The 18,773-nt window shown below is 46.8% G+C and overlaps 2 protein-coding genes and 1 long non-coding RNA gene across 4 annotated transcripts; all 3 read right to left on the reverse strand.

Moving 5' to 3' along the window:
• Nucleotides 1–525: 525 nt before the first annotated feature.
• Nucleotides 526–3,205, reverse strand: LOC126984881 (putative nuclease HARBI1). 2 transcript variants are annotated; one of them, XM_050839177.1, is made up of 4 exons: nt 3,120–3,205; nt 2,010–2,673; nt 1,104–1,477; nt 526–922 (listed from the first exon to the last, which is right to left on the reverse strand). In XM_050839177.1, the coding sequence occupies exons 2-3, from the start codon at nt 2,671–2,673 to the stop codon at nt 1,110–1,112; spliced, it is 1,032 nt and encodes a 343-aa protein (XP_050695134.1). In that variant the 5' UTR covers nt 3,120–3,205; the 3' UTR covers nt 526–922; nt 1,104–1,109. The 2 variants fall into 2 exon arrangements, with proteins under 2 accessions (XP_050695134.1, XP_050695135.1); XM_050839178.1 differs by having other exon boundaries at nt 526–935.
• Nucleotides 3,206–6,907: 3,702 nt separating this feature from the next.
• LOC126984882 (uncharacterized) lies at nt 6,908–11,663 on the reverse strand. Its single transcript, XR_007738142.1, has 4 exons — nt 11,610–11,663; nt 7,240–7,684; nt 7,041–7,160; nt 6,908–7,000 (listed from the first exon to the last, which is right to left on the reverse strand). It is a non-coding gene; the product is annotated as an uncharacterized LOC126984882 (long non-coding RNA).
• LOC126984358 (uncharacterized) lies at nt 11,642–18,103 on the reverse strand. The gene is made up of 3 exons (XM_050837969.1): nt 17,553–18,103; nt 12,868–13,059; nt 11,642–11,771 (listed from the first exon to the last, which is right to left on the reverse strand). Exons 1-3 carry the CDS (start codon nt 17,942–17,944, stop codon nt 11,642–11,644), a joined length of 714 nt encoding a protein of 237 aa, XP_050693926.1. The 5' UTR covers nt 17,945–18,103.
• Between the last annotated feature and the right edge of the window lie 670 nt (nt 18,104–18,773).

An 18,773-nucleotide genomic window follows, 5' to 3' on the forward strand; every position in this document is an offset into this window, starting at 1 on the left:
GGTATGAACAGTACAGCTTCAGTTAGCACAACAGTCATTACAGTACATAGGATAAATAATTACAGTCATAAACACAGGAAGATAATCACACAGGTCAGTCATCTGCTTTTAATATGATTAAGGTTGTTGTGCCTTTGCCGGTAAATTGACTACCTCACTGCTGGGGTTCATCAGAATGTTATTTCATTGAAATGGGTTTTAGTTTTACCAGCAATGAGCACCTTCCCATTCCTCCATAAACATTCCTCGCCAACCTGGTTCATCACTAATCAATATCCGCACTCCGTGGGCAAGAGTGCAGAATGCTGAGATACATGGGGTATGTGAGATGGACAAGTAGGGTACCAAACTAGGTGATGAGACTGTGTGGTGTGGAGGTGGTGAACCTCTTGACCGAAGACGCTGAAGTTAGGGTTGACCGAAGATCTGCTGGGCAGCATGTTGGTAACCCTCCACCACATGTCCATGGCTGAAACTCTCAGCGTCTTGCGGTGGGAAAAGAGTCCTATTGATCACCACACACACATTCTGAAACACATGGTTAAGGAACAAGTTAAATGGCTACTGTGCATATGTGAGGTTAGTTATGTTATATGAAGCAGAGAAATGGCCAACAATTAAAGAGTTGAAGAGGATGATAAGCAAGTCAAGAGTACAGAGTGCTGAAATGTATAAGGTATGTGAGAGGGACAATTAGGGTATCAAACTAGGTGATGAGAATGTGTGGTGAGGAAGTGTTAGCCCCTGGTGCCTCTCTTGATCAAAGATGCAGAAGTTAAGGTTGACTGAAGATCTGGGCAGCATGTTGGTAACCCTCCACCAAGTGTCCATGGCTGAATTCTCTCAGCGTCTTGCAATGGGAGTACAGTCCTCTGGATCGTACACACGCTGACCACTCGGCCACCGGTGCACCATACGCAATCTGCAGGTGTAAGCTGATATTAATTAGATATTAATAATAATTAACATAAATTCAGATCAAGAAAGATGAGCATGTGGTCATTATGGTTTCTTGTTTTATTCTTATGCTCCAACTGTGAGTTCTGCACATTTACATATGAAAGCAATCTATTAATAACTGCAAGGTCTACATATATGCCTACCTATACTCAGGAAAAGAAGTTTCTAATAATTTCCTGCCTGACAACTTGACCAGGAACCTGTCTGTTGTCTCTCACAGGCTGAACTGGTACTTCTTCTTCTTGCACAAGATCACCAACATAGGGAATGCGACGATCCACACAGTAGTTGTGCAGGAGCATGCAAGAAGTCGCAATCTTCATTGTCTTCTCGGGGTCGTACTGCAAACTTCCTCCTGACTCGTGAAGGCACCTGAACCTTGACTTGAGGATCCCAAACGTCCGCTCAACAATGCATCTTGTCCTTCGATGGCTCTGGTTGTAGCGTTCCTCCCCAGGTGTTGTCGGGTGTACAACTGGGGTCATCAGGAATGGCTCCAGAGGATACCCACTGTCTCCTGTGAAATGGAAAATTCATTAATTCATTATTCATTTAGCATAGGAACAATTTGAGTATGGGTAGCTGTGCCTTGGTGTTGTCAATAATGCTAAAAAATTGCAGTGATATTTTGTTACTTTTGTACTGATGGTAACCCAACTGTGGCTGGCTGCTTGTAATCACTAAGAAAGTTGTTGAACTGCCAGACCCTCATAATAATACCATTTACTGTTGACATCATGTATAGACGAGCTTGATGAGTAACATGATGTGGCATTGACAATGTAGTGTTATGTGAGACAGTCTTTCCACTACGAAATGCATGAAAACTATGTTAAAAATTTTAATGTCATATGCAGTTCTACTAAGAGTTTTGTTATCATAACAATATGACATGTCTAGAAGGTTAACATTCATTAACATGTAATCACAAGATATAATATACAATTATGAGGTTTCTTCTATGCAGGCAAAAATCTGAACATGTAGGCATGTGGTACGAAAGCACAGGTAATTTGATAGAATTACATGGAATATATAAGGAAACATACCTATTAAAAGAGCATCTCCAAAATGACCAGCAAGGAACCGCTGCTTAAGGGCACAGTGTCTCCATATAAAGGAATCATGTGTGCTCCCTGGGTAACTGGTGTCGTAGCTGATGATCTTGTTGTTGGTGTCACCCACAGCCTGTATATTTAGGGAGTGGAATTGTTTCCGGTTGACATAAATCTCTTCATTTTCCTCTGGGGCCTTGATGCGAATGTGGGTTCCATCAATGGCACCTATCACTCTTGGAAAGTTACCAGTGCGTCTGAAGTCCTGCATAGCTCTGTTGATATCTATTGCTGTGGTTGGCATCTTTATCTCTTGACTGGCCTTTACACAAAGTACTTGAGTTACTTTGTCAATGGCCCTACTAACACTTGATTGGTCCATTCCAACAGTGTCTCCAATAACAGTTTGGAAGCTGCCACTTGCAAAAAACCTTAGTGCAGCCAGAACCTGGGTGTGAGTTGGGAGTGCATGTGCCCTCCTGGTTCTCCTTTCCAGGTGGGGACGCAGCTCATCACAGAGCCTGATGATTTCTTGACGGGGAAATCTATACACCCGCAACAGATGTTCATCACTAACGTGTAGTGGGTCAAGTGGGTCCCGATATCTCCTTTCTCTGCGCAGTCTGCGACTGAAAACGTATACCGCAACATACTCCATCTGTGAAACACAGAAATAACCACATTACTAGAATTAAGTAGAACAACACCCTGCCCTTCCCAGCCCCAGTGACTCTTGCTACGCTCAAACAACGCTATTCATATGCATGGAAGCTTTAAGAACTCCATGGGATTAAGAAATATTGATGAAAACAACCCACATCACTGCCTCATGTGCCCTACCTTATTTCTCCATAACCAGCCCACATATCATCGTAATTGTCCTTCATGTGACTCTTGCTACGCTCAAACAACAATATTCATATGCATGGAAGCTTTAAGAACTCCATGGGATTAAGAAATATTGATGAAAACAACCCACACCACTGCCTCATGTGCCCTACCTTATTTCTCCATAACCAGCCCACATATCATCGTAATTGTCCTTCATGTGACTCTTGCCACCTTAATGTAAAGCTATACAAAGGTAGGAGCTCAAACACGTACCTTATATTGTGTATAGAGGTGGAGATGTGGATGAGGCGGAAACACTTCTTCAATGGCGACGGGTTAGGACGGAAACTGGTCGGATCTAGCCCTGCTCCCGAGCAGTCAGGCTGAGGGGCACAAGATGGCGTCTAGGACGTTTTTTGAACATCGCACGGGGCAGCACTTGCGACCACAATGGCGGATTTAGGACCAAATGTTGAGATACGACCGTTTGAGCATCCGCCGCCAGGATACCAGTGAAGGCGAAATCTGTGCCAACCGCAGTGAACGGGTTAACTGTTCTACCTTCCACCTACACCACTACCTCCACTCACTCCACATAACCCACCAATAAGATGCTTCACTCTAAGACTCTGTGGTTGACAAGTGTCGTTGTTCTGAGTGCCTCGTCCCAGCCCAGTGACCCCACAACTTAGTGAAAGGGTTTAGAATTTTCCTTTTTTTTGGGGGGGGGAGAAGAAGGGGAGAATGTATTGTCTTGCTCTCCAGTCTTGGAAGTATTGCTTTGTCTATTTTCTTTCTTATGCATAAAATAAGTATATATTCCCAAGTATCTTCTAGTTCCCTATGCATTTATATATCTTGTTCCCTGTGTGAACTTGTATTGGTTTCCTTTTTGGTTCATTTCAGGCCTTCTCAGGGACAACCAGGAGAAGACGAAGATGAAATTACAAAACCCAGAAGGCTGAAAGAGGAAGTCAGTCAGTCAGTCTACAGTCATTACAAAACCCTGAAGACAAGACTGGAGGAGGAAGTCAGTCTAGTGTCATCCCAAGAGGAGGCGGCCTGAGGTGCCAGGTACGCCAGAAGACAGTGGGTACTTCATTTATACAAAGCTAGAGGCAGGTTTGTCCTCTGGTTTCATTGATAGGCTTGGTAGTTCTAGTGACTGATCATCTGGGAAGGAGTGTTACTGACATATAAGGTTTACATATGTAGTTTGGTCTTCATTAATCTGGAAGGTTTCTCTTGGATTCATGGTGTTGGCCAGACTGTGCTGTCAGTGGTAGGTCCTCTGCAGTGTGGGAGTGAATCAGGTGTTTGAGTTCAGTGGTCAGGTATAGGTCGTGTGGAAAAGGAAAGAAAGGGAGTGTGTGGTGGACAGATGAGATAGAAAGAGGCAGTTTAGGAGAACAGAAGGAACTACAAGAAAATGTTAGAGAGAAATATGATGGAGGCGGCGAGAGAGATGGGAGAGGAAGTACAGGGAGAGCAAGAAGTTGGTTAGGGAAGTAAAGAGAGTGGATGAGGATTTGGGTAGGAAAATATCACCAAAATACCAGAACAAAAAACTTTGCTGGAAAGAAGATAAAAGTGAAATAGGGGAGGAAAGAGTGACATTTGTAGCATGAAGAGGAGAGATGGGTGCTTGTGAGGGGAATAAGGAGATAAGGGAGGTGTGGAAAGAGGAAACTGTAATGAATAAGAGTGTGGGAGGGAGAGCGGAAGTGAGCAGTGTAGGAATAAAGATCAGTGTAGGGCGGCCAGATCCACAGGGGAGGCTGGAGAGAGGTGAGATAGAGGAGGCAAAGAAGAAGTTAAAGGTAGGAAAGGCCCCTGGAGCTGATGGCATAACAGATTATTATTACTAGTATTTTTTAACAACTTCGCCTCTAGCACCGGTTGGCTTTCTTCAGGGGCCTAGTGGTCGGCCCAAGCCCATCATGGCACAGGCAATTTTTATAGTGGCGCCATTTATTCCTCACTCATGCTGTGCCCCGGAACTCATTCTTGATTCACTTAGACGGTTTCTTCTAGAGTCCGGGTCTTCAGGACAGCGTGTGGGTAGTCTTGGGCCACTCGGCTGAAGTATGGAGGAGGTGTAGTTGTGGAATGGATATTATGGATATGTAACAGGAACAGGAACAGGGTGAGGTGCCTGAGGGTTGAAGAAAGGCTAGTGTTGTGCTGCTGTACAAAGGGAAAGGAAGCAGAGGTGACTAATAGTTACAGGGGAATAAGTCTACTCAGAGTGGCAGGAAAAGTGTATGGCAGGGTTTTAAATGAGAGGATGAAGAAAGTAACTGTACATGGGCGGTTCTGTGAGAGAAATGAAAGCCAGAGTGGGGAACTTGGTACAAGGCAGAAAGTGAGAGGTACAGAGGAGTCATTGGTGGCGGACCTGTTTTCAGATGATACAGTACTGTTGGCAGAGAATGAGGGGACACTACAGAGGATAGTGGATGCATTTGACAGGGTGTGTAAGAGGAGGAAGCTGAGTGAATGCTGGAAAGCGCAAGGTTATGGTATTTGAGAGGGCGAGAGAGCAGGTCATTGATATTGCAAAGCCATACAGAGTTAGAGCAAAGCAGAGAGCACGACAAAATGTAAGATAAGGTTAGTGGAGGAGAGAATGGAGGTGACCGAGTTGAAATATTTAAGGACAGTTGTATGTAAGCATGGAAGGTGAGGTGAGGGAAAGAGCAGTGAAGGGCAGACAGGTGGTGGGTGCATTGGGGAGAGTTGTGAGAGGAAGAAGTGTGAGCATGGCGGTAAAGAGGGGAACAAGGAACAGTATTATCCTGCCAACTCTGTCGCATGCATCAGAGACGTGGACATGGAGTGCAGCGCAGCAATCAAGAATACGTGCAGTGGAAATGAGTTGTACAAGAGGTGCGTGTGGTGTGTCAGGATGGCATGGAGGAAGTAATGGAAGTGTGTGTGAGGGGTTTGGTATGGGTTGACAGTGAAGGGAGTGGATTGTGGAGTGGTGGAGTGGGTGGTACGCAGAGATGGTTTGGACACATGATGAGAATGGGGGAGAATGAATTTGTGAAGAGTGTATGAGGGAAGGAAGGCCATGGGGGCACCCGCAGAGGAAGTCGATGGTTCCTTCCAGGAGGTACTTGGGATGAGAAGGGGGCCTGCATGAGACTCGCCTAAAGGGACCCCTGGGCTCTGCGCCGTAGGGTGGGCGAGGCGATGCACCCCCCGGCGTATGCCCCCATTGATATTGATTTTGTAGCTCACTTATGTAATGCAATATTTAGTTTCTTCATCAGTTAATAATAGCATAAAAGTGAATTACGAATGTATTAAAAAAATCATTACCAAGCAAACATGACATGCTGAGAGCTGCACCTACAAGTTGTTTTTTAAATGTGCACAATTCCCTTCCCTCCCAATGAATTCAAAGTCTGGTGATGCCACCGTGTTCAGAACATCTCTAACCTGCAAGTTTATTTTTGCACTACCTTAACAATCTGATGAAAAATAGGAATATAAAGCACTAGAAACATTTATATAAGAGACAGACTTCAAATAGTGTCTTATTTTGTAGTTAAAAATTTGTTTTTTCAAGCCATCCACAGTCCACTCTTATTCTCCCGTCCACTGAAGAAGGCACCAAGTAAGAGTTGCAAGGCAGAAGTGTGAGCTACAGAAAAAAGTGGCAAGATGCAGTGTGGAGGGCCAGTTTCTCAAGATGAGCCGGAGCAAGGCTGCCTCAAGCTGCTGTCCAATCAGCGAAGAGATCACCTCGGCAGCCCGGCAGGCCACAATGGCAATGTTCAGACTACAACAGCGTTCAGGGAAAACAAAACTACACACATTTCGCGGCAGCCATGGAGTCATTATTGAAACTGAATTATTAGCATTAGAGTTTTACTATGGAGATATACATATATTACCACTGTAGTGAAAGACAGAGTATGGAAGGAAAATCACCAAAATTTGTAGAAGTTTAGTAAAATAAATGTTTGCAATATACAAAAAATCTACAAAAAGTGAAAATGACATCCTGAAACTAAGGTGAAGATATGAAAGCAAAATACCTTGCCTGTAAATGTGTGTTACTACCTGCCTGGGTACAAAAGTGCCTGAAAAGGTGTGTAAAAACCTGCCTGGGTACACAAGTGCCTGAAAAGGTGTGTAAAAACCTGCCTGGGTACACAAGTGCCTGAAAATGTGTGTAAAAACCTGCCTGGGTACACAAGTGCCTGAAAAGGTGTGTAAAAACCTGCCTGGGTACACAAGTGCCTGAAAAGGTGTGTAAAAACCTGCCTGGGTACACAAGTGCCTGAAAAGGTGTGTAAAAACCTGCCTGGGTACACAAGTGCCTGAAAAGGTGTGTAAAACCTGCCTGGGTACACAAGTGCCTGAAATGGTGTGTATACACCTGCCTGGGTACACAAGTGCCTGAAAAGGTGTGTAAAAACCTGCCTGGGTACACAAGTGCCTGAAAAGGTGTGTAAAAACCTGCCTGGGTACACAAGTGCCTGAAAAGGTGTGTAAAAACCTGCCTGGGTACACGAGTGCAGAGTAACAGCCACACCCTGCAACACTCAGGATGCAAGTAACTGCTGCACCAATAAATGCTCCGACAACACTACGTAACACTATAGTATAACCGTAAGCCTTAGGAAATATAAAGGCGTAAATCCATAAGCCTTAGAAAATATAAAGTCCGGAAGTAAGAACTGAATCCCCATTGATCCTCAGCCTGGTATCCTCTGAAGCCTTGGCCCGCCTGAGGACTGGAGTCACTCTGCAGACCTAAACTCCTCCACACACTTGGTGGCCTCAGTGAGGGCAGACATCAGCTCAACGTTGCCTTCCTCCATCTGTAAGGAAACAGACATTGATACAAGGTGACTTGCTGCCACTTCTCTGACTATATTCACCTACTAAGAAATCCCAACACACCCTTATTTTGGGAGCAGCTGTGTGGTACAGATGGGGCACCAGCCCATACACCCAGGCCAGGGGTAACCTTTAATCTTTAGAGCATAGGTCCCCAACCCGCGGCCCGCGAGCACCCTTGGTGCGGCCCGCGGGACTTTACATCATTCAACATTAGGTGCGGCCTGCCGAAGGGCTCCAGGATCGTGTCTGTGGCCCGCGGTGCAGACTGTGGGCACATGACTGGTTTAAAACTTTTTAAATTTCTGCAGTGCTGAGAGAGCCAATGAGCGTGCGCTGTTAAGCCGGCCAATCAGCGTCCACTATGGCGCACTTTTCGGCTTTATAAGGGGGCTTTGGCCATTCAGTTTTCAGTGTCTCTCCCCTGCTCTAGATGACCATATATCATATTTTATATTAAAGGTGGTGGTGGTGTTTTTTGGATGTGGCCCATGGGCTGACGGGGAATGGGCAATGCGACCCTCGAGGTCATTTGGGTTGGGGACCTAGGCTTTAGAGGGCTCCACATTTGGGCTCCTGAAATGTCCTGAGCCTGGTGGCTTCAAAGACGGGAGGACAAGAGTGTTTACCCAAACCCTGTCAGAGAACTGGGTAAATTTCCAGAACATCACCTGTGGGACACTGTTGCGCCATGACGGGCTTGGACCGACCACCAGGCCCCTGAAGAAAGCCTACCAGCGCTACAGGCGGAGATGGGGAGGAAAAAAAAAAAGTCTGAGCAGCGAGAAACTCAGGGCGGTAATGCACAAAAATCAGGATAGTGAGAATTTAGGACTAAGCGCAAAACTCGAGGATCGTGAAACTCGGATTGCGCGAAATTCAAGAGGGCACTGTAGTGGTTACCCTCACTCTGATGCATGGCTGGACCAACTACCTCATTGCCGCGCTTCAAAACTGTCTGCCCCGCCCCCATGGTCCGTCTTTACCCAGAGTACCTCTCCACCCAGGGGCACGGACCAACTACCTCATTACCGCGCTTCAAAACTGTCTGCCCCGCCCCCATGGTCCGTCTTTACCCAGAGTACCTCTCCACCCAGGGGCACAGACCAACTACCTCATTACCGCGCTTCAAAACTGTCTGCCCCGTGGCCACCATCTGTCCCTTCCCAGGGCACCCCTCCACCCAGGGCACCCCTCCACCCAGGGCATCCCTTCACCCAGGGCACCCCTCCACCCAGGGCACCAAGAGAATTGAACAAGCCACAGGACCTGCCATTACTCTGCACTACACTACCAAGGTCCTCGCCACACACATGAACAGACAGCACAGTTGTAGTGCGGCGACTATGCCTGATGAACGAGCCTCCCATAACCCACTTAGCCAGTGTGGTACCTCTTTGGCCGACTCGGTAAGGAGTGGCTCTCCTGTCACGCTGGTCGTGGGTTCAATCCCAGGCTGCCGCCGAATACCCTGATCTTGATTAATTTCTCGTGTGTTTCGATACACACGGAGGACGTGTTGGAAAATAGAGGAAATAGAAAAATAAAATCCCGGGGCATGACAGTTTTATGCAGTTAAGCCTCCAAACACCTGTACCTTCATCTTGGTCCTAAAGGCTTGCAGTCCCAAAGGCTTGGCCTTCTCATGCAATACCTTGAGAGCCATCCCCAAAACCTTGAGTGACTTGGCGAGGATTACAGCATCGTGGACAAAAACAAAGCCAGTGACCTAATATATGCTCCATAATGAATTTGGCTCACAACTTTGCCTAATACCCAGTCCATACAAGTGTTTAGAAAGGCGATGGAGCAAGGATGCAGCCCTGCGTCACTCCCATATTCACAGGGAAGAAGCTGGACACACACCCACACTTCACAACATTCTCAGTCCCACAGTACAGGCCAGTCAACGGTCCCTGCATGAATCCCACAGAGCTGTAGATCCCAGAGTGTCTACATTATCTTGAGACTAACCTAAGCTGCAGGCCTGCTCTTTCAAAACTCACGTCGGCACTCTACAAGCAAGCAAAGTGCTGGGATACAGTCATTTGTTGGCTTACCAGCGGTGAACCCTGACTACTCAGGCCTCTGCAACTTCAGCAGCTGAGTGCGAATGTGCATAAGATATAGATAGGCAAGCACCATGCCTAGCACACTTAGCAGTGTAATGCCATGGTAGTTGCGAGATGGTGCACTAACCTGTGAGGGAGGCTCGGGGCGGAGCTCTTCAGGGATTGGTAGGTAGGTCGGAGGTCATTTGCATTGAAATGGACTTCGACATCCTCAGATAGACCCCTGACAAACCTCTTCTTGTCTCTCCTCAGGAGAACTCGAGTCCTACGCAACCGAGTGGTAGAATGGTCCCGACTCCTTGGCAGCATATCTCGATATTCTCCAGCATCTCCCCGAGGCAAAACCACTCCTTTATCTAAGGCATTCTCCAATGCACTCCTTTGCAGCTTCAAAAGTTTCACATTTGAATGCATCCCACAAATCTACAGAGTCCTCAAGGGTGCTGAGCACAATTAACCAATTTAAGACTGCCACTGCACACAGGCTTCCCTTGCATTGCAACGGTTTGTTTCACAAGATTTTGCAACTGTCATTGTTTAAGTACTTTTCCCCACTACATGATCCAACTTAAGTACTTTTCCCCACTACATGATCCAACTTAAGTACTTTTCCCCACTACATGATCCAACTTAAGTACTTTTAGGATTGGTTCAGTGAATCACCATCCTCTTAGCCCTTACTTGCTCAAGCCAACAAAGTTCTTGACTAGTTTTCAATTAAACGTTTATCATGTGGGAAAATATAGGAAATAGGCAGGAACACCACTTAAATCAAAGCAAGAGAGTTACCTGCTGAACAACCTGGCTCCTACCTCAGGATGAGACAAAAAGAGTTGGCCAATACTAATTTAGTATTTAAGAATTCCGGAGAATGAAAGGAGAAGTGTTGAGGTTTAGGTAAAAGAAGTCCAGGGAGTAGCTGGCGAGGTCCAATAGGCTCCAAGGTGCTTTGTTGCGGCTAAAGGACTGCACTGGGCAAAGCAAGTTTGCTCTCAGCCTTTTCTTTTAAATATGCTTTTTAATGTATGTCTTGCTGGAGGCCCGACCACGCGACAGGCTTCCCTGATGCATTCCATCCAGGGAGCCTGCCGTCAGTGACGGGTGCAGGGCAAAGCCTACGGAACCCCTGCACCTTGAAGGAGGAATGGCTCCCTAACCCCTCTTTTGTTTAGGAAAGACAGGCTACACTTCTGTCTTGGGGGTTACAGCTGTGGTGTTAGAAGGACAAAGCCAGTTATATCTAGTTTGAACAAGGAATGACAGGCTACACTTGTCTTGGGGGGTATCACTGAGGCACTTGAAGGACAGAGCCAATTATATCTAGTTTGTATGAGAAAAGGTAGGCTACACATTATCACTGAGGCGCTGGGAGGACAAAGACAGTTCTATCTAGTCTGCACGAGGAGAGGCAGGCTGTGTTTCTGTCTTGGGGGCTACAGCTGCAGCATTAGGGGGACAAAGACAGTTCTATCTAGTCTGCACAAGGAAAGGCAGGCTATGTTTCTGTCTTGGGGGTTACAGCTGCAGCATTAGGGGGACAAAGACAGTTCTATCTAGTCTGCACGAGGAGAGGCAAGGCTACACATCTCAGGCAGAACAAGATACAAGTTGCGAAGGAAAACTCATCCTTGGCACACCATATACTAGGTCACTTTTCCCTTGCATCATATTTCTTGTTCATCCTGTGGTGTGTATCTTGACTTTCCCAGTGCAAACTAGAGCAAAGTTGACTCTGTCCCTTACGCCTCCATTCCTTGTTTGCATAAAGCACGACAATGAATTTCCTGACCAGTGGAATTTGAGTTAATGTATTAATAAGTAAAATGGTACATACAGCATCGAGGATAAGCTTGTAGTTGTTCTTTATCATGATGTTGGTGTTCGGATCTCCTCCATGGACTGTCTGATCTGCCCGTCCAGGTCAGCCACGTCATCACTCACTTCCTTGCACACAATGTCCTGCTCCGTCTGGTTGCGCTCAAGGTCCTCGAGAACCCTGCAGAGAAAAGACTTGCCTCACCTTATGCAACAGTGAGTGGGTACTGGACACCCGACATCCGTGGTGCCTCAGTATGATCAGCGGGCCATCGTGAGAAATATGTCGGTAAGTTTGCAGATGATACCAGGATCGGTAGAGTAATTGAGTCTGATCAGGACGCTAGTATTCTCCAGGGTGAACTAAACAGATTGTATGACTGGGCGAATAAATGGCAGATGGAGTTCAATGTAGGGAAGTGCAGTATTCTGAGTGTAGGTAGGAACAACCCCTCATAACTATTGCTTAAATGACAATCTTATGTTCTTTCTTAACACTTGCTACACCTTACACAGACATGAGTGAATAACGGGATCACCGGGCCATGACGAGGAATAAAATGGTGCAATTCTTCATCGCTCTTTGCTTTTGGCAGGAAGGTGAAACCTATCTGGAGGACAAAATGCTCCTCTGGAAAAAGTTGGGAGGAACAACTGATACTTGTACAGCAAGGGGAGCAACGGAGCACTTCTCAACCCCTTGACTGTGGATTTCCTGCCAGAAGACATCACCAGGATACAGAAATGGAACAAAGAGTGGCTGCTACAATTTAATATAGAAGAATGTATTCCTGCACCTTGGGAGGGGATATCCAGCACACTGATACCACATGGGAAACACTCCACTATCCACCACAGAGGCAGGGAAAGACCTGGGAGTATGGGTTACCAGGCTACCAGTGAAAGCCAAATCCATGCCAATCGCAGCGGACGTGTTAAAGGGAATGAAGAGACAAAGGAGGTGAGGAGAAGGCATCTCAATTCATGAGGAAAGAGAAGTGACCAGTATGGAAGTAAAGATTCAAGTGGAACAACCACATCATACCTACAAGGGGAAGTGTAGAGGAGATAGACATGGCAATAGAAAAGTTGAGAGAGTGAGTTGGTCGGTTGGCAAAAGATATGTGTGGTGAGAGGGCCTGCCAAGACAAGGAAGCCTGGAGGAGCCTCTTCTGCCACGGCGCTCCATTCAGGGGTGGCTGTGTGAGGGGACAGTGTCACAAAAATAGATGCAAAAGGAAAATGGTTTGTATACTGAAAACTTCATAAAGGCTTACTGTTTCTGCTCCTTGATCTCTTTGTTGAGGCTGTCCTGCTTGAGGTCCCACGCCTGGTGGATGTGTTGCAGCTTGGTTTCTGAGGCTGTGAGCTGCTTAGTTAATTGCAGATTACTCTGTTCTTGGTCCTTGATCTCCTCCTGAAGTTCGGTGACTTGGGAGACCCTCTTCTGGATGGCTGCCTGGATGTCCCTGCCAGGGTACACTGAGGTAAATATTTACACACGCTTCATCTTATTCTTACTGGGCCTGTCACAAGGCTGATCAAAAACATGACTGTGGGAGGCTAAGGATAATAAAGTTGGGAGCATCAGCTGTGCATGGCCACGGTTCTCATCTCTGTACAAGTGGCCCTTGAGCCTGAGGTGGGTGAGAACACAAACAGAAGACACAGGGTCAGCATGACATACAAGTTTACAGTTTACCTTCCCCAGGTTTCCCCAGGTACCCATTTATCCACCAGCCCGAAAGAGAGAATGAACAGCTGGGTGCCTTGTGTGCCTGCCATTTGAACCCTGGCCCACAGATTCATAGTTAGGCACAGTAACCACTGCACCACGGAGATGTTAAAATGAAGCACCTAATTCAAAGAAAGCTGTTTCAAACCAATCGCTGCCATCGGTGGCCCACATCCACGAATTTATCCAATCTTGTTCTGGTACTTTCAACCATGTTTTAACTAAATGAATCGCTGTAATGTCTGTTCCAATTACCCGGCTATTTCCAACCCATTCCTGTCATCTGTGGCCCCCGCCCATAAACTTATCTAACCTGGTTCTGGAACTTTCAATCACATTTACTCAATAAATGGCTGTAAAATCTGTAAAAGTCTCCTGGAATTGAAATTCTTGTTTATCTCCTTCCTTTCTTGCTACTGGTTATTCATGCCCACTGCCAAGATGGTGCTGACCTGCTATTTACTAAAAACACTTATCTGTGGTAAGCCCCTTCATCAAAAGTCTCCCTGTGGTGTGGCTGGCATGCCAGCTACAGCTCCACTAGCTTAAGGCCCGTCCAGACGAGGGGCAGTTGCCCGCCGTGCAAACACTGTTACCACATCATACTAAGCAGCGGGATGACGTCATAAGCACATAAATGAGGAAACAGATCTGGCAACAAACAGTGCTACCAGATGTTGCTGTGTGCCACAGTCCCTACTCCGTTCACCGGGCAAAAACTGGCGGGCAAACTTGTGTCCACACGAGGGGCAGTTGCCTGCCCGGCACTGCCCGTTGATCGTATATTCCTCGCTTGTTTAGAAGGGTTACCAGGTCGAACAGTTGGTGGAGGGTTTTTGCCACTACCAGGCACACATAGCAGACCGGGCAGTCCAGGGCAGGCAGCGGCCGATAGCACAACATGGGCTACAGCAAGGGTGCTGTTTATATAGGTCAATTAATTGCACAGTGGCTTCCCTTGACCACACCTGTTCTTTGCCACACGGGACAGACATGTTCTCCCGTCAAGTGTACGTACAGTGGAAATCTGAAACTGACTGCAGGGGAGTTCCGCAGGTTAACTTCGTGTGTCTGGCAACATGCTCTCTTTATACCAACCATTAAACCAGCAGGTATTGCCTCGCCCACGAGCAAGGGCACTTGGATGATTTGCCCGTAGTTTTCCCGCTCCTGACGTCATCTTTGCTCCCACCATCAAAACAGTTGAAGCAGTATGATATCTGGTAATAGTGTTTGCACGGCGGGCAACTGCCCCTCGTCTGGACGGGGCTTCAGGTTTGACCCTGGCCAGGGCAGCCACTGCACAGCCCACCAAAAAATTATCCTTATTTTCAAGATGGCTGATAAATTGGCAGTGTCTGAGGAGCCTGGAGAAGATACTGTGATGATCTGAAAGTCCCGGCGGCACTGACTCCTGGGATGGAAATGGGCACCGACACAGAGAAATCAAAATACGCTTTTCTTTGCAGTTTCCAAACGGGTGTTCAGTTATGAGCAGTGAGTCGGAGTGGCTTGGAAAGTCAAGGGTAAAGTAACACCTTGTGCAGCCTTTCAGGTGTTTGGTGCACGATGACCTTTACCTCGGCAAACTTGGGGCTCAGTCGTTCTCTTTAGATTTTTTTCTAATTCATAGAAATTAATATAATTCTATAAATATGCAGCTTTATATTCACTATACATTAGTTTGCAATACGTTAAGAATATGAAGTACATGTTAAAGCTGAATCATATTCCATCATCCAATCCATCCTGCTTGTCTGTCTGAGCCAGTCCCAGGAGTGCCCTGCTGCAGCCAGCCAGCTCTGCACCATAACTCTGTCTAAGTCTCTAATGCTGGGATCACACACCTGCGGTTTTGCCTCTGCGACTCACTGTGATACCGAAAATGTTGGAGTCGCAGCTCATTCGCCATCCGAGAAGCGCGATTTGTTGCGACAAGAAAGATCTCGCGATCCATCACGCCGTGTGCTCAATCTCCGCTCCATTAGTCGTAGACCTTTGCAATCATTGCCCGCGAAGCAAGGAAAGATTGAGTGCGTGTCACAGCTCACTGCAATTATCACAAACTCGTGCAGGGATTCATCGCAAGCACATCGTGAGCACCTGCGACGCATGCACGATTATTGCAGTGGATGAAGACTGCTGCTTGACTGGCTCTCATTTCCAGTTCAACTTCACAACAATGTACTGCAATTAACCCATTCAACACAAGGACGCATATACTGAGTCCTTGCATGCCCCGTACCACATCCGAGGACGTGCATACTGCGTCCAGGCTCGCTTTAGCCAATGTACGAGTTATTTTATCTCTATATTTATGCTTACATCTCAAAATCATCAATTAATTTAAGTTTCTTTATGTGCACCATTTAATTCTGCATGTTTTCATATATAATACAGGATGATTATGTTGAGTTTGTGGCTGAAAACTTGTTATATTCAATAGCGACGTTTGAAATTTGGCGCGCGTGGCGATCCCGGATACGCCGCGGGGCGCTGTTTTGGCCCGGCTGTAGTGAAGGGGTTAATCCTAACCACCTGTTGGGGTGGGTTGAGGGAGGAGGCCTTTTCTTTTAAAACTTTTTTTTTTTTTTTTTTTTTTTTTACAGTGTTCTTGTAGTCTGCCAGCCCCTGGTCATACAGGCACGTGTTTTCCTGCAACCATTCCCCCAGCTCCCTCTCAACCCCTGCCGGCAGGGACAGCAGTCTCTTCCTCATTTCACATGCCGCCTGGCCCTCTGATTCTTCTTCTTCTTTGTCGGCGCCTCCTCCTCACGATCTGGTTGGACAGCCACTCCGGATCAGACTTTTGTTCCTGTAAAACAGGCACTGGTGGGGGTGGAGGAGCTGGCAGCGCATGTATCTCCTCTTGTGGATTCTCGTTTACTTCAAAAGCAGGCTGGTCGTCAAGTGTTGAGGTGTGTTAAACGATGTTGACGATGATGGCGGTGGTTAGGGCCTTGGTGGATTGGTAGGTGTGGGGGCTGGTGGTGAGACTTTGGTCTTCTTAGTCTTCTGGGAGGGGTTGCTGTCCTTCTTCTCCTTCGGCATGATGTAGGCGTCCTGAAGGAGACAAGACGTTGTGTGGCACGCTGTGGTTGGGAGTGGTGGTTGCCAGAGGGAGAGGCAGTCATCACCGGAGCACGGCAGTGTGGAGTCTCAGCGAGGGAGCGTCGCTCGCCCAGTTTATTTATAGGAGATGTCGTTGCGATACCTCGTCGCCACATCTTGCGATGAGAAAGTTGCTAGATTTGCCAACGATTTGTCGCAGGCCACTGCAATCACTGCAGCAATATTGCTGCTGAGTCACAGTGTGCTGAGCTTTCACTGCGTTCACACTGCGATCACGCTGCGTTGAGTTGAGCGATATGGGAATCGCAGAGGCAGTTGCGATCTGTTACGAACATCCCAAAACAAATCGCAGCAGTGGCCGCATCGTGCAATCACCCACGATACGTGGCGACTCTGCTATGCTTCAGAAAGACTCCCTGCAATTCCTGTTACAACTGTTGCAGCGAGAGCGTAGTAGATTGTGATTTCACCACTCTTTTCCCATTTTCAGAATCGCAGCGAGTCGCAGAGGCAAAATCACAGATGTGTGATCCCAGCATAACAGTCTTGCCTGGGCAGGTCATAGTGTTCCTATTTCTAGTGCTGCTTCCAGTATAGTTTAGTCAGCATACCATTTGCTTCCTCTGTACATCCTTCATCCTCATCATGTAGATTCTGAAATTTATTCTGAATTTATAAACACAATTCTTCTGCCTGACTGCAAGGACATTAGGGAGGTTCATTTTCATAACCTTTTCTGCCTCTTTTCCCTCCCCCTCCCCTGCATAAACAACTAGGAGTAAAAGTCTGGAAGCCATGAGTGAATGACTATTAGTTTAATGGTTTTTACTCTGATTCTGAATGAGTTTGTTGTGGTGAGAGGAGACAAGGAGGCTACAACAAGGGGCAGGAAGCAGCTGTTGAGGGAAGAGGATGGCTGGGCAGAGCACAGCAGAGGCAAGGACTTCAGAGGGAGGTACAAGGAATGAGAGCAGCAAAGGGCAATGCAATGGACACAACTACCTGGAGAAGGTTCATAAATGCCATCGACCTCAATCCAGGGAGGCGATCAAAGAAAAAGAGAAGGACGACTCCATTCTTCCCATTCTGGCAGAGAAGGGAAATCTGAAAACAAAGCAAATGAAACAAACAATTGTAAATATAGACCTCACTTACTTCTCCTTTGACTTTTCCTGCTGGATCTCTCGCAGCATTGCTATGAGCTTGTCCAGTTTCTCCTTGGTTGTATTGATGAAGCTGGCTCTCTGCTGCAGCTGGGCCAGATGATCCTTCTTCTTCTGGTTGTCCTCCTTGAGCACTGCCAACTTCTCGTCCCTCTTCTTGATCTCCTGTTCCTCGCTGGCCTGGATCACAAGGCCCTCCAGCCTCTGCTTCTCACTGCCAGCCTGGTGAACAAGGGACATCATGCCTTGGGGACAAATTTCTGGCTTATGGTAAATTGAGTGGTTGATGAGTGAAGCAAGGCATTCTGAGATGGTTGAGATGCCTGGTGTGACTGAAAGAGGATGACTTTGTGAAGTGTGTATAGGGGTCTGGGGAGAGGACATCAAGGGTGCAATGGATCAATGGACAAGTAATGGAGGGAGAGAGTTGACAGAGCTGGAGACATTTTCTCTGTGGCCAACCCCTTGGAGGAAGTTCCCACAAGGCAGACAGACACACAGATCACCGGGAAAAAAGGGAGAAAGTGGTAGCAAGAAGTGAGTGGTTCACATGACAAAGAGATGGTGGGACAGGAAGGTGGAGGTGTGTCTGTCTCATAGTGAAGTAAGATCACTGGTGGTACAGTCTGCAGTATTCTCGTTAATAGTCTAATACTGTGGATAATACAGGAGGCACATGCATGACACAAACACAGAACAGTGCCACAACTCACTGGAACCTTCAGAACCACAACCAACAAGGTGCAATTAACCCGGTAGCAGCGACGGGACAAATTTGTGCCATGATATAAACCCCAAAAATAATGATACATAATCTGATCACAAATGCTTTGATATATATTATGAAATGGTTTGTGTGAGGGTGATTTTTTCTCATTTTTCTCGCTTAGAGGGACCATTAAGAAACATGATCCCCGCTGCTACCGGGTTAAAAGAGCAATACATTTTCTTGTGTACAGCATGGGAGGCTGCTCAAGGGCAAAGAACAACAACAAAAGCCTGCTGGGCACTGCTCCAGTAAAAGGAAAAGAATGAGGGGCCAGAAAATGTCAAGTATGGGTGGTGTCTTGATACTCTCCTCTTGAAAGAGTACAAGTCACAGACAGGATGAAACACAGACAATGGAAGGCTGTTCCAGTTTATCAGCAAATGAAAGAATGAAGATGCTCATTAACTCTTGCATAAGGAGTTTGGATGAAATAGGGATAAGTGT

This window comes from Eriocheir sinensis, chromosome 57, assembly GCF_024679095.1.
Source record: "Eriocheir sinensis breed Jianghai 21 chromosome 57, ASM2467909v1, whole genome shotgun sequence".
Taxonomy (NCBI): Eukaryota; Metazoa; Arthropoda; class Malacostraca; order Decapoda; family Varunidae; genus Eriocheir; species Eriocheir sinensis.

What these genes read in the sequence shown, in the direction of transcription:
- LOC126984881 (XM_050839177.1), bottom strand. Translation starts at nt 2,673, where the DNA reads ATGGAGTATGTTGCGGTATACGTTTTCAGTCGCAGACTGCGCAGAGAA. An exon ending in TGGAGATGCTCTTTTAATAG is followed by an intron (nt 1,478 to 2,009) that starts GTATGTTTCCTT and finishes TCCATTTCACAG; the next exon opens with GAGACAGTGGGTATCCTCTG.
- LOC126984358 (XM_050837969.1), bottom strand. Translation starts at nt 17,944, where the DNA reads ATGTCCTCTCCCCAGACCCCTATACACACTTCACAAAGTCATCCTCTT. An exon ending in CAGGAAAAGTCAAAGGAGAA is followed by an intron (nt 13,060 to 17,552) that starts GTAAGTGAGGTC and finishes GTACCCTGGCAG; the next exon opens with GGACATCCAGGCAGCCATCC. An exon ending in GAGATCAAGGAGCAGAAACA is followed by an intron (nt 11,772 to 12,867) that starts GTAAGCCTTTAT and finishes TTTTCTCTGCAG; the next exon opens with GGTTCTCGAGGACCTTGAGC.